At 33.2% G+C, this 13,756-nt stretch overlaps 1 protein-coding gene across 1 annotated transcript in view; it reads right to left on the bottom strand.

Moving 5' to 3' along the window:
• The window catches only part of PAN3 (PAN3 poly(A) specific ribonuclease subunit), a 35,722-nt gene that overhangs the window by 17,834 nt on the left and 4,132 nt on the right, over positions 1 to 13,756 (bottom strand). The window contains exons 3-8 of the mRNA XM_008580420.1: positions 12,993 to 13,050; positions 6,871 to 7,032; positions 6,509 to 6,625; positions 6,320 to 6,421; positions 2,887 to 3,052; positions 1,691 to 1,781 (exon numbers count right to left, since the gene is read on the bottom strand). Of these exons, the coding sequence (XP_008578642.1) occupies positions 1,691 to 1,781; positions 2,887 to 3,052; positions 6,320 to 6,421; positions 6,509 to 6,625; positions 6,871 to 7,032; positions 12,993 to 13,050 (696 nt within the window). The remainder of the gene's footprint in view (positions 1 to 1,690; positions 1,782 to 2,886; positions 3,053 to 6,319; positions 6,422 to 6,508; positions 6,626 to 6,870; positions 7,033 to 12,992; positions 13,051 to 13,756) is intronic.

Below are 13,756 nucleotides of genomic sequence, written 5' to 3' on the forward strand. Positions count from 1 at the left end.
AAAAAAAAAAAAATTTGTAATTAAAAAAAAAAAAAAAAAAAAAAAAACTGCCTGTGACACTCACAGAAAAACAAAATCAAACTAGTCTTATTGTATAATAGCAATTTAAAAATAAACCTATTCAGAAAAGAATGAGGCAATAACCATAAAGCATGTATTTTGGGGTTTTTTTTTTTAACATGAACAGGGGGATTCTAGTTGATGGCACTAGCTCTAAATAATGTTTGATTTCCCTTTAAAAATTTAATATTATTTTCTTGGGTATATGAAAAGCACTAGTATTTTAACAGCCAATAATCACTTTTGGAAACACAAAGATTATGAAGAAAAATTGACCAGAGCCAATTAGTTAGGTACTAGGTATAAGACAGAAGAAGGAAAATACCTAAGAAATAATCACCCTAAATAAGAAAGAGGGAGCAAATCTCCTAGACAGAAGAAAGGTGCTGTTGTGGGGAAAAAAATAACGAGTCAGATTCTACCCTGTACTGTCCACCGGATGTTGCTATCAACCAGGACAGCTTGGCTGCTGTTGAGGTTAGGTGGGCAGAGACAGAGTACGAAGGAAGATCTGAAAAGTGCGTACAACTGAGGGCAATGAGTCCCTGTCTCAGGATTGAATGTCTGTGGTCTAGTAGCAAAAGACATTTATGCTTGAATCAGAATACTAAACAGTACTTGGACTCTACTTCTCATTCTGTCCCTTCTTTCCTCTTTGTTATGAAATTTTGTCTCATATGAGAGTGAACTAAAATCTTTTTTCAAAACTTGAAATAAAAGAAGTTGAAAAGAAAAGAACAATGAGAAGGTGTTTCTCCACGTGAGGAGAGATTCTACCTCATATCCAACCTCTTCAGGTTAATAAATCTTCCAAAAAACCAAAACCTCTTCAATACAAAGAACGAAAATTGTTTTAAAGCGATAGCTGCATATCTTAATGTGAAGCATCACAATGCAAACTGAATGAAATAAAATACTTTCTTTAAATAAGCACATTACTTGCACAGAGTAATCAAGACAAAAGCAACTATTCTTAATGCTTCCCTGCAGGAATAAGTTCTTATTCTCCTATATCTTATCATATTAATCAGGAAATAAGTAGTAGCAAAACATCTAAGAACATCAGGGACCCTAAAACAACACTACTAGAATGAAGTTGGACAATAACCAAATTCTGATAATGTATAAGAAATGAGTGACAGGCTGTGACTAAACAAAAGAAAAAAAATCACTTATAAAATCGCAATCCAACAATAATCCTTCGAAAATATTTCTAAAATTTTATTATTGGTAGTGGGACAAGTGTCTAAAAGTAAAAATACTAGATGTGATTAAATTACAGGAGTGAAAAAAGTAAGGTGTCATTTAATATAATCCATTCAGCTGACTAATCAATCTGTTTTAATCCATTTATGCTGAGGAAATATTTCCTAGTCACATAAACACATTTTCATTTTGAATAGCTAGAGTCTCTGACACTGTCATTAATTCTGTATATTCCAACCTACAAGGGCTCTACACTAGGTGTATCACAGTAATTAAAAAATACATGTTCAAAGTTTGCACAGAGACCACCCATGAATAAAGTGAAATGTAGACTTAAAATTCTGAAATACTACATTAAACAAAATTTTTCTTTTTTTTTAAGCTTTAAGTTATTAGGAAAGTATCCATGTTAATTCTTACTCACCTGGTACTGAGCCATTAATGCCAATGGATTATTATTTTGACTGTTATCAAATGTTAAAACATCAAAAACTCCAACACAATTTACTCGCAACCTTTAAGAACCAGAGAATTTAAAGATTAAAATAAAAATTTTTATTATATACGAATGGAAATTTAACACTTCCTATAATATTAGGAAGGATTTCAGGATATTATTTAGTCTAACTTCCATCCCCACCCTCTTATAACCTCCACCAACCACCATTTTAGAGATGAGGAAATTAAGGCTCACAGACATCAAGTGATATGCCTATGGTTATAAATGTCAGTAACTTATAAAGCCAGGACTATATGAAACATCTTTTGACTAACAGGTCAGTGTCCCTTTCACCACTCCAAGCTGTTTATTAGTTATTCACGAAACAGAACTAGTCAGTTTCCCAACACTTGCTAAAGATGTGTCAGGCACTGTTTTAAGCATTTTACACATACTAACTCATTCAAATCTCTCAATAACATTATGAGACGGGTACCTTATACATGAGGAAAATGGAGTTAATAAATAGTAACTAACAAGGGTATTGAAACAGACAAGTTAAGTAACTTGTTCAAGGTCATATAGATAGTAACTAACACCTGGTGCCAGGTCTTCAGCTCTTTATGCCATGTTGCCCAAGACAACTCTCAAAATTACAGCAACTCAAAACCCGGGTGAAGCTGAGGTCAGTGTTACTTAACTCTTCATCAGTTGTTCTCAAAGCATGGTACTTAACCAGCAGCAACAGAACCACCTAGGAACTTGTTAAAATGCAAACTCTCAGGCACTGCTGTAGGCTGACTGAATAAAAAACTGTGGGGTAGAGCCCAGCAATCTGTGTTTAAAAATCCCTCCAAGTGATTCTGATTCATGCTAAAATTTGAGAACCACAGTTCTACATAGAAAACTACATAGAAAAGTTGTACTGATATTATTTCAATATTCCCCTAACCCAAAACACATAAACCTCTTGGACCCTTACCAAGATTTTTGGTTAATAACCAGGCATTTCATTAAGAATTTAACTTAAAAAAAAAAAAATGACAAATGAACTCAAAGTCATAGCAGTTCTTCTGGATGGAACATATAAAAAGGTAGAATTAAAACAAATCATCATGCTTTATTTACTAAGGTGTTGTAGGTTAGATGCTCAAAAAAGCCAAAACTCAAAACGCTAGTACCTCGTTTTGCCAGTTATCAGAATCTTTGTTGGATCCATAACTCGACATGCCAAACCTGCTGTATGAATGGTTCGCAATGCAGAACTCAGTTGGACAATATACGCCCAAATAAGAGATTCTGGCAATAATCCAGCATGCTGTCTGGGCAATGGTCCATCGTGTTGACCTATAAAACAAACAAATCAAAAGATGACATCTTCATTTAAAGTAATCAATTACGAGACTAGAACATTCAAACCAAAACTAACAAAGAAAATTCATGTATATTCATGGCACAACATGTTAATTGATGTGTGTACAATTTTAGTCTATTATTAAAAATTTAAGAGACAAGCTCAAAGGTTCCTATGTCTAAGATTATATCTTTTATATTGTTAGCAGCAGCAGCAGAGCTCTCACTGAAATGCTCTTGTCTGTGACCACATAATTAAACAAAATTACTTAAAGTGGAGTTCATATTTGTTAACCAAAAAAAAAAAAAATTGTAGAGGTTGTTTTTTATTTAACATATGGCTAACCCTAGCCCATATTTATTGTTCAGCATGTAAGAGCTGTTCATTCTGTAGCTCAAGGGAAATAAAAGTCTCTACCATCACTTACACTGAATATGTACTTTCCTATACTGCTTAGCTTTTCTATTACAGACCTGACGGAAAGGATGATACTCAATTCACACAAACATAAAGGTAAAACACTGAATTTCACACTTTGTGTAATGATGAAACACCAACATAATCTGATCTACCATAAAAAGTAATACTTTTTATTCTATCAACTTTTGTAAGTGCTTTTTGATATTTCTTGGGTCACTGTAAATACTTTAATCAGTAGAAAAAGAGGCATATAAATTAAATCCAGATTTTGTAATTATTTCAGGAAATATGACCTTATATTCATTGGGTTACAACCTGTTGTGATTCAGGTATAAAAGCAACATAGCTAAATGATTAATTACGGAGATAGGAAATAGCAAATATGTACTTATGGCCTGGGACAGAAAAGAATTTCTAATAAGAAGTACATACAGGGAAGGCTGGTTGGCTCAGCTGTTTAGAGCACAGCGTTAAAACATCAAGGTCACGGGTTCAGATCCCTGTACCAACAAGCCGTCAAAAACAAAAACAAAACAAACAAAAAAAAGAAGTGCATACAAAATCCAAAAACTATATATATCTCAGTAAGGATAGATCTGAACATAATATACTCTGGAAAGAAGTGTTAGATGACTCAAACAGTGGCTCTAGTGATAAATGCCAAGGCAATGTCAAAGATGACTATGAAGAGTTTAAATAAAACTATTTAATAAATGTGGTAATAAGAAAAAGGAACACATAGCAAACACATTGTGCTTACTATGTGCCAAGTTCTGTTCAGCTGTTTCACCCACATCAACTCATTCTAAACCTCTTATCAACCCTTGCATGGTATGGTATTATTCCTATTTTCTAAACAGTCTGTTCTTACAATACTTGTATGTGACTTTTTTAGTTTATGCTAAGATAATAAACTACATAGTACAAAATAACAGTTGACTTCCATGCACATATAGTATGTTTAGGGATGTTATTACCATTCAAACAATACTTTAAAATACTAGAAAAAGGACTGATTCCTCTGAAAATGTAAACATTAATATATCAAATAATCAGTCAACACTAAAAACATAATTAAGATTAAAAAAAGAAACTGGAAAAGAATGCTATAAAGGGCCGACCCCGTGGCGCACTCGGGAGAGTGCGGTGCTGGGAGCACAGCGGCACTCCTGCCGCGGGTTCGGATCCTATATAGGGATGGCCCGTGCGCTCACTGGCTGAGTGCGGTGCGGTCAACACCACGCCAAGGGTTGCGATCCCCTTACCGGTCACAAAAAGGACAAAAAAAAAAAAGAGTGCTATAAACTAATCGTTCTCAACAGGGGTCAGTTTTGCTGCTCCCCACCTCCTGCCATTTGGCAATGTCTGGAGATATTTTTAGTGTTACAACTGAGTCAGAGAGGGTTGCTACTGGCATTCAGTAGGAAGAGGTCAGGCCACTGCTGAACATTCTGCAATACACAGGACAGCTCCCACAAAAATAATTATCTAGCCCAAAATGTCAATAGTGTTGAGGTTGAGAAACCCAGCTATAAATTAAAGCCAACAGTCATTTCACAGGTGTTATTACTAAAATAAACTTGAACAACAACTACATTCGTCTATAGGAAAAGTTATACCACATCCTCTTCAACAAAATTAAGCATGTGTCTACAAATGACACGGCAAAAGGAAAAAAAATGACCACACTACATGACCAGATTTTTAATGTGAAACAGCCATGTAACCACAGCTTTCCTTCCAACTGTCAGAATGCATAAAGCAACGTCACAAGTAAACAGAAGTAATATATTTTTATCTACAGTCTTTAAAGGAGTCACAATCAAAAAGATACTCTAAAGTGAACTCAAATCTTTCTCTCCCCTCTTTAACTTCTACCAGTTATGTATTCAAGAAAAATCTTAAAAAGATTAAAGATCACAGTAAAAAATTTGATGCTTCTTTCTTGCCCCCAAATCAGAAAATGGACCTTCTCCATACCCATATACATAAATTAACAGACACCTCAAAATGGATTTACTTTTCTTCTGAAATCGTTTACCCCTTAATAAACATTTGTTAGAATATAATTAAAATATTTTGGTTCTTTGCAAAATTTGAATTATAAAATAATTCTTTAAGAAAATATTACAAAAGGGAAAAAAGGAAAATACTTCAATGCTTAAGTAAAAGTTAAAATATCTATTTTGAGGACTGATTCCCTAAGTAACAGGGAATCCTACCTTTAAATAAAAGCATTTGTTTAGGGAAATAATTACACAAATGATGATAAAGTCATATTAGACTACAAGGGAATCACTAAATTATATTCAGAGAATATAAAAATTAGAAGGAAAATATTTGTAATAAATAAAAGATACCATCTGATAAAAACAAAAAATAAACAATACAAAGGGAGACGAAAACAAAACAAGACTGGAAAGAAATATACCAAAAGATTCATAAAGTGTACTTTGGTGAAGTAATAAAAATTATTTTTCTTTTTAATGTACTGACTTTTCCAAATCATCTTTATTTAGAAAGCATTATATTTTTAAAAGAAAAACATTTTTTAAAAATCAAAAAATTTTAACATATTCCCAGTTATTTCAAACCTCAGATAATCCATGTGAGCCTTCCACAATCCGTCTTAATCTTAGTAAACACATATAATACATTATCTCCTAACTTCTTACAGATGAACACCATTTCTTTAAGATATTTCTTTTTAAAACACAATAGGGCCTTTAAGCTGAATGATTACAGGGGTAAATTTACATGAGTAATATTTTAAAATACAAATTACTCTTTCACAGAACAAAAACATTTGTGAAAACAGTCTGTTTGTATCTTTTTCTTACCCCACTTTCTCTTTGTGAAATAGGCATCAGCATTAGGGTCATTAAAGTGTCTGCTCATCATAGTTTCTCCTCCAGCATGGAAATCATATGCAAACACAAGAGCTTCAAATAAAACACAAACACTCAGTATTGAAATCTGGCTTCAAATAATAAAGTTCACCAGCAGAAAAGCAATCGCAACATACTCACAAGGCTCAGCAAATGCTTTAGTGGTAAATACTTCACGCAAGGTTACAATATTTGAGTGCTGAATTTTTTTCCACATATCGACCAACACCATGCACTTTGTGTTAACAAGACGAAAACCTGAAAAAGAAAATTTTTCTACTACAGTAAACTGTAAATGACATCTCTCTCATATTTCATCAGAAATGTGAAGAAAATGCAATATTACAAAAGTACACTGCTTATGAGGTACTAACTTCCAAATGACAAAATAAATTTATTGTCCTTTAAGTTCATATATTAAATAAATCAATATATTCAGGAAAGTTTGAGTAATCTTAGCCTCAATTATTTGATCATAAAAGAAGATAATTTATCTTCCTTACCGTGTATCCTCCGAAGGCAATACGGCAGATCATCTTTGCTATTTACAGCTTTGTAGCACGATGTAATATACCCAAAATTACTTGATTTCTGTATCCGGTTGGGGGGTGGCAGTGGTTCTAGAGGGAACAGGCTATGGTAGCTGTCAACTTCTGTAGGGACTGCTAGAGTAATTCGTAGGAAGACAACTTTAAATTACAAATATTCATAAATAAGACATCAAATAAACTATAAACCACTCACGTATCACAATACACTTCTTTATCATAGTATAGTGTCAACATTTACTACAATTCTATAAAACACTGTGGCTTCAGTATCGATAAAAATAGGCATTACAAAATGACCAAAGAACAACTGAAGCTCATACACTCAATAATATTTCCTCTTTTATAGCACAATACAAATTTTTTACTCATCAGAAACAATTATTAGAAACAATTTGAGTTATCACTTAGATAACATTTATGATTCTGATGGTGAATAAAAATCAAGATAGGCTTGTTTCTTTAGCATTTTATTTTGTACAAAATGTATTTCGGCAATGATGTTTAACATAAATTCTTATTTTTTAAAGCATAAAGAAATTCAAAACAAATCACATGAAATTGCATTAGTGTGTACACATATGAATATGTTTGTGTGACATGTGTATGTTTGTGTGTATATATAGGTATGTACCTATAAATGTGGCAATCTGTATCAAAATTCTTAAAAACATAAGAACTCAAAGAAATTGAGTTCAAAATAATTAAGAGATGGGCAGCTGATAGCAAAGCTCACTGCAGCTTAATAATAGTGAAAATATTAGTGTAACTGCATAAAAATGGGGAATTGGTTATAAATAGGTATTAGTACAGCCACTCAGTGGGATAACATAGTTTTAATCCCTAGCAAAATATAAAAGAAAAAACAAAACAATTTTTCCACCATGCCTTCCTCAAAGACAAATTATGTTTAAGGATATACTGTTTGAGTATCCCTTATCCAAAATGCTTGGGACCAGAAGTGTTGAACTGTTTCCAATTTCAGATTTTTCAAATTTTGTATTATTTGCATTATACTTACCAAATCCAAAAATCCAAAATCTGAAATGCTCCAATGGGCATTTCCTTTGATCATCATGCTTATGCTCAAAAAATTTTGTATTTTAGAGCATTTCAGACTTTGGATTTTCAGAAAAGAGATGCTCAATTTGTACAGTAAATAGAGATTAAATGCTCATGATATACTGTTAGGCTCCAGAAGCTATATATCTCTAGTTCCAATTTGGTGTTTCATAGGAATAGAAAGTTGTACACTAAAATGTAGAAACCCTATTAAGAAAACTTTCACTAATTCAAGAAGACAGGTTCAAAATGATCCCTTTGCCTTTGCCAAATACTTTACACTCATTATCTCTTAGTTCTCACAACAATCCTATGAGGTAGATTCCCTATTTCATAATAAGGAATATACAGATTACAAATGTTAGAGAGACAGTTGGGATGCAAACCCAGGGCTCTTTGATTTTGTAGTCTTGTGCTCTTAATTCCTAGACAGCATTTTGGCCATAGTACAAAAGACACATAGGTTGATTCGATGTCACTTTCAAACCTAGGTAAAGTGGCATGTTCTACTGAAATAAAGGCAGTAAAGAGAAGTATACACAGAAATGAATACTCATATAGCTGTAACTTTTACTTTTGCTCATTTACTATTTTTTATTTGAATGATCAGTGTAAAGAAATCAAATAATGAATGAATTATGTTTCCTAGCTATTTCATAAGGAGGACTTAATACAGGAAGTAATTTCACATCAGTAAAAATGTACAGAGCACTTAGTATGTATTAGTGAACCCATATTTAATGATATATAGGTTCTTAGGTTCTTACCCTCAAGAGGCTTAGAGAAAAATTAAGGATACAGATTTATATAAAACATACTCAAGACAAAATAGTCATTAAGAAAAGTACAATTCACCATGGCATTGGTTCTTAAACTTAAGCACCTGTCAAAATCATCTAGAGGCTTGTTAAAACATGGCTTGCTGGGACCCACCTCCAGTTTTTGATTCAGCAGGTCCAAAGTGAGGCCCAAGAATCTACAATTGTAACAAGTTCCTAAATAATAATGAAAATGAGGCTGCTGGTCAAGGGACCACACTTGGAGAACCACTGCAGTATGGAAATACAGAAAAGGGAGCTGTTCCCAAGCATATTAGGAAAGATCTCATAGAAGAATTAGCAATTTTACTACAAATTGAAGGAAAAGACTGTTTTCAGTGGGCTAAAACAGGTAGAAAGTGTGCTTTCTGGTGAAGGAGTAAACAGAACAACAAACACTGCATGTGTTCACTGTGGTCAGGAATGGTGAGACCTCACATGCAGTGACAACACAGGGCACATCACAGAGTAGAAATAAAGCTGAAAGAGGTATGCTGGTATTAGATCATAGGGAAATTTAAATGCCATACTAAAGACTTGAAAATTTATTATGCCAGACAGTGGTATTCATATCACCAGTCTGACATAGAGATTGAATGAGGGACACAATCAACTAAAAATCCTATGCTCTTAACCCCTTTATCCTGTGACCACTTTCAAGCAAGTCATACTGAATTCTACAAATTATAGGGAAAAAAAATCTGTGCTTCAGTGGAAAACTATGTATTACCTAAAGGATACCTCTCAGTTGTCAGATTCTGATTCTATGGAAGATATTTTCAACTCTATAAATTGTAGATAACTGATAGCAGTGCAAAATAATTCTTGTCTACACAATGAATATTCTGTCCTGTCCAATGGAGGTTCAATTGACTTCCCTCCTCCCCTGTGGAAACACCAGCTTGCACATTCATTTCAATATTCCTTATCCATAACATGTCTTATGACATATGACTGGCTCCATCATGAGTTAAATAAAATAAAATCTTTGATACATACTCATTTTTATATCTGTATGTCATGATTTTATCTTTTTCTGAAAATCATCTTTTAGTACATTTCCCAGTCTACCCTGAAAGAATTATATGTGGCCTAATATTTACCTTAAAAATTTAATGTTTCCACTATTAGATAGAAATATTCATTGTTGTTCTGTTCTTTGTTTTCAGTTCTATTTAACAAATACACATAATTAAGCATGAATAAAGAAAATAGGGGTATCTCTATCACTGTTGGGCATTAAAATGTTTACTGTAAGAAGGGCATCCTAAAGGTAATAGCCAAGAAGAAAATCAACATGGAAGATTACATCTGGCAGAGGTGCATTCAACTTTTAGCCTGGGACCCAGTCCCATTAGATAATATTAAAAATAATGATTAAAAAAAGGAAATTTTAGTTTCTTTACCCTGTTTAACTCTACTTCCCCTCAAAGAACATATACAATGATAGGACAGATAAGAGATACTGATATCTGAGATTCACTGCAATAAATCCATGGCAAGGTTTCCCAACCTTGGCACTATTATCATCTTGGGATGAACAACTCTTTGTTGTGAGGGATGGTTCTGTACACACTGTGGAATGTTTAGCACCATCCCTGGTCTCTGTCCATTAGTAGATGCCAGTTACACCCTGCTTCTAGTGATGATACCCATAAATGTTTAGGACATTGTAAAAAGTCTCCAGAGGGAGTAAAATAATTCCTGCTTGAGACCCACTGATCTACAGGAAACAGATTGTAATTTCAGAGGCAAGAAGTACTAATTTGATGGAAATATGACGTATGGAATAGAAAATGGGAAAAAAAGAAAAAAAAAGACACAAGACCAAAGATTAATAAATAAGTCAACTTGAGACTTGAAGGTTGATAAAATAATGAACATGAGAAATGAAAAAAGATCAGAGTTAGAGAAGTGACACAAAGAACTATTTATTAAACCATGTTTAAACTCAGGAACACAGGATTTATTATAACCTTTCATTTGTGATGCTCAAATCACTGGTCCGCGTCTATTTATTATAACCTTTCATTTGTGATACTCAAATCACTGGTCCGCTGCTTTAATTTAGTTAATTATCTTTAATAATGTAATAAGCATCTGCAAACTAGGCACCTGAAATGAAAGCACGGACCTTCATTTTAACCTATGCCTAACCATATGGTCCTCTCTACCAACCTCTCTGCCTTCGTTCTTCCTTTCTTTTCCCTTCCTTTTTATATAGTTTATTACATCTGTATGTATTCCTCAAAAGTGTATTATATATATGTATAAATGCATATATACATACATGAAAATGAGTGTGTGTGTGTGTGTATATATGTGTGTGTGTGTGTGTATATATATATATATATGTATATATATATACATATACATATATATATATATATGAGGGTACTTCAAAAAGTTCATGGAAAATTAGGATTAAGAGCTAATACGAATCTTTCCATGAACTTTTTGAAGACCCGTCGTATAAATTTTAGTTAGCTTTTATAAAAAGGCATCATGCTGTATGTAGTCCATTACCACTCACTTTTTTGCTTACTATATTACTAAGATTCATCTGTATTGTTGCATGTCAGTACACTTTCTTAATTTAAACTGCTATTTAACACTCCACTGTGTGACAATATTACAATTAATTAATCCATTGTCCTTGAGATGGGCATTTGGCTTTTTTTTTTTTTCGTGTCCGGCAACAGATCGCAACCCTCAGTGTCGCGCCCGCACCGGACCGGGACCGGCAACGGGATCGCAACCCTCAGTGTCGCACCTGCACCTCACTCAGCCAGTGAGCAGGAACCGGTCTGCATGTGGGATCCGAACCCTCGGCAGGAGCACCGCCACGCTCCCAAGCGGCGCACTGTAGCAGTGTGCCACCGGGCCGGCCCGAGATGGGCATTTGCATTACTCAAGGTTCCTGTTGCTGTGAGCAGTATTTTATGAATATCTTGTACATTTTCCAGTTGAAATGTATAGAATTTGTCTCTATCTATATAGAATTACTGGACAAAAAGATATACAGATATTCAACTTAAGGAGCTTTCTAAAGTGGTTACAGGCTCACCAATCTATACCATCATTAGCAATATATACAAGCACCTGTGGATCCCTATCCTAACAATTTTAAATGCCCAGACTTTGATGTCCAACATCTCTTCATACATTTTTTGGTCATATGGGTTTCTTCCATAAAATGCCTATTCTTCTCTTTTAGCCATTTTTCTATTGAGTTGTTTGTGCTCTTACTGATATCTAAGAGTTTTTTATATTCTTTGCCAAATGTGTAGATTGTAAATATCTTCTTCCAGGTCTTTCTTTAAAACTTTTACTATAGGTGTCTTTAGATAGTTTTTAATTTTAATTTAGTATAATTTATCAGTATTTTCTTTTAGAGACAATAATCTTTGTGTCCTGTGTAGGAAATCCTTCCCAACTAAAAAGTAAAATCTATTCATTTATATTTTACAGTAAGAGTTTAAAAGTTTTGTTTTAGACATGTAAGTTCTTAATCTCTCTGGAGTTGATTTTTTAAATGAGGTTTGAGATAATGATCCAATTTTATCTTTTCCATATATAAAACCACTTTTTCCAATGCCTTCGTTTCCCCACTGATATGCCACCTTTATAAATTTTTGCTAAATTATACCATATTTGATTTAGACATAGTAAGCTAGACAAAGAGATTTTAATGCTATCTGAGAAACACTGTGGTAAAGTCCGCAAAACTTAGGTTTATTTAAATCCTGACTCAGCCAGCCCTTTACTAACCACTGGTCCTAAAGGCAAATACTTAACCTATCGACTTCAGTTTCCTCATATGTAAAATAGAGACGATAATAATATGCCACAGAATGTTTGTGAGAAATAAAGTAAGACACGTAAAACATTTAATTAGCACACACAGTGTGTGGCATACAGCAGTTCAGAAATAATAATAATTACCTTCCCCCTTTGCTTAAGAACCTATTCTTCATTAAGTTTCAGGAAACAATAATATTCTAGTGCACAGTGAAGTAAATCACCATGAATTCTAAAATAATCTATTTTTTTTATATTGTCATGGAGAATTAATTTATATAAACTAGATGATCAGAACTCTTCTGGTACTCTTCTTAATAATGCACAAAAACATGTAGTACTAGATAATAATTGTAATAACCTTTAAGAGAAAGGATGAATCAACTTGCATTTTACCTGGCATATCTGCTTGATCAATTTGAGCCATTGTTATTAAATGTCTGTTGATCAGCTCCTAAGGAAAGGAAACAAGTATATTTATTTCTAAACACAGCTTCTCAAATCTGAATTTCCTATTATAACTGAATATTATTATTTCTGGCATATTTACTTTTTAATATTAATATCATGAAATAACATTTCTAAAGATGGTAAAATGTCTAAATCCCAGTCCTAGACAGACCTGTCCATAATTAAGGTTGGGTTTAAGTAGCTGTGCTATAACCCAAGGCATATGACTAACTCTGTGGCTGAAAACTCAAGGTTTACTAGTAAGATGGTCAATAATTCATTCTAAAAACATGATACTGGTAGAACTTACTTCTGTGACACAAAAATATTGCTGAGAATTTGAGTGTAAAATGAAATTCTACATATCAAATAATACCTAGCTGTTTATCAAAAAAATAAACAAAACAAAAAACTAAATTATTTTATGAAGGCCACTTTTAAAAAATATTGAGCTCTCTCAAAACAAAATTCATTTCTGGGCTAACTACTTACTCTCAACATATACCTATTAGCAAAAAGGTCTTTGGAGGTTAGAAAACATTTAAATTATTTATATACTTCAAAGAACCCTTTCAATAGAAAGGACATAAAGTGCAGAAAGATGGTTCAATTAAATAGCTATTCTATGTTTTATATCCTAACCCATACGTATTTAAAATTTTCTTAAAAAACAGGTTTGCACATACCAATTGAAACATATATTCTAAATT

The sequence above is a fragment of the Galeopterus variegatus genome, unplaced genomic scaffold (genome assembly GCF_000696425.1).
Source record: "Galeopterus variegatus unplaced genomic scaffold, G_variegatus-3.0.2 Scaffold2085, whole genome shotgun sequence".
Classification (NCBI taxonomy): domain Eukaryota; kingdom Metazoa; phylum Chordata; class Mammalia; order Dermoptera; family Cynocephalidae; genus Galeopterus; species Galeopterus variegatus.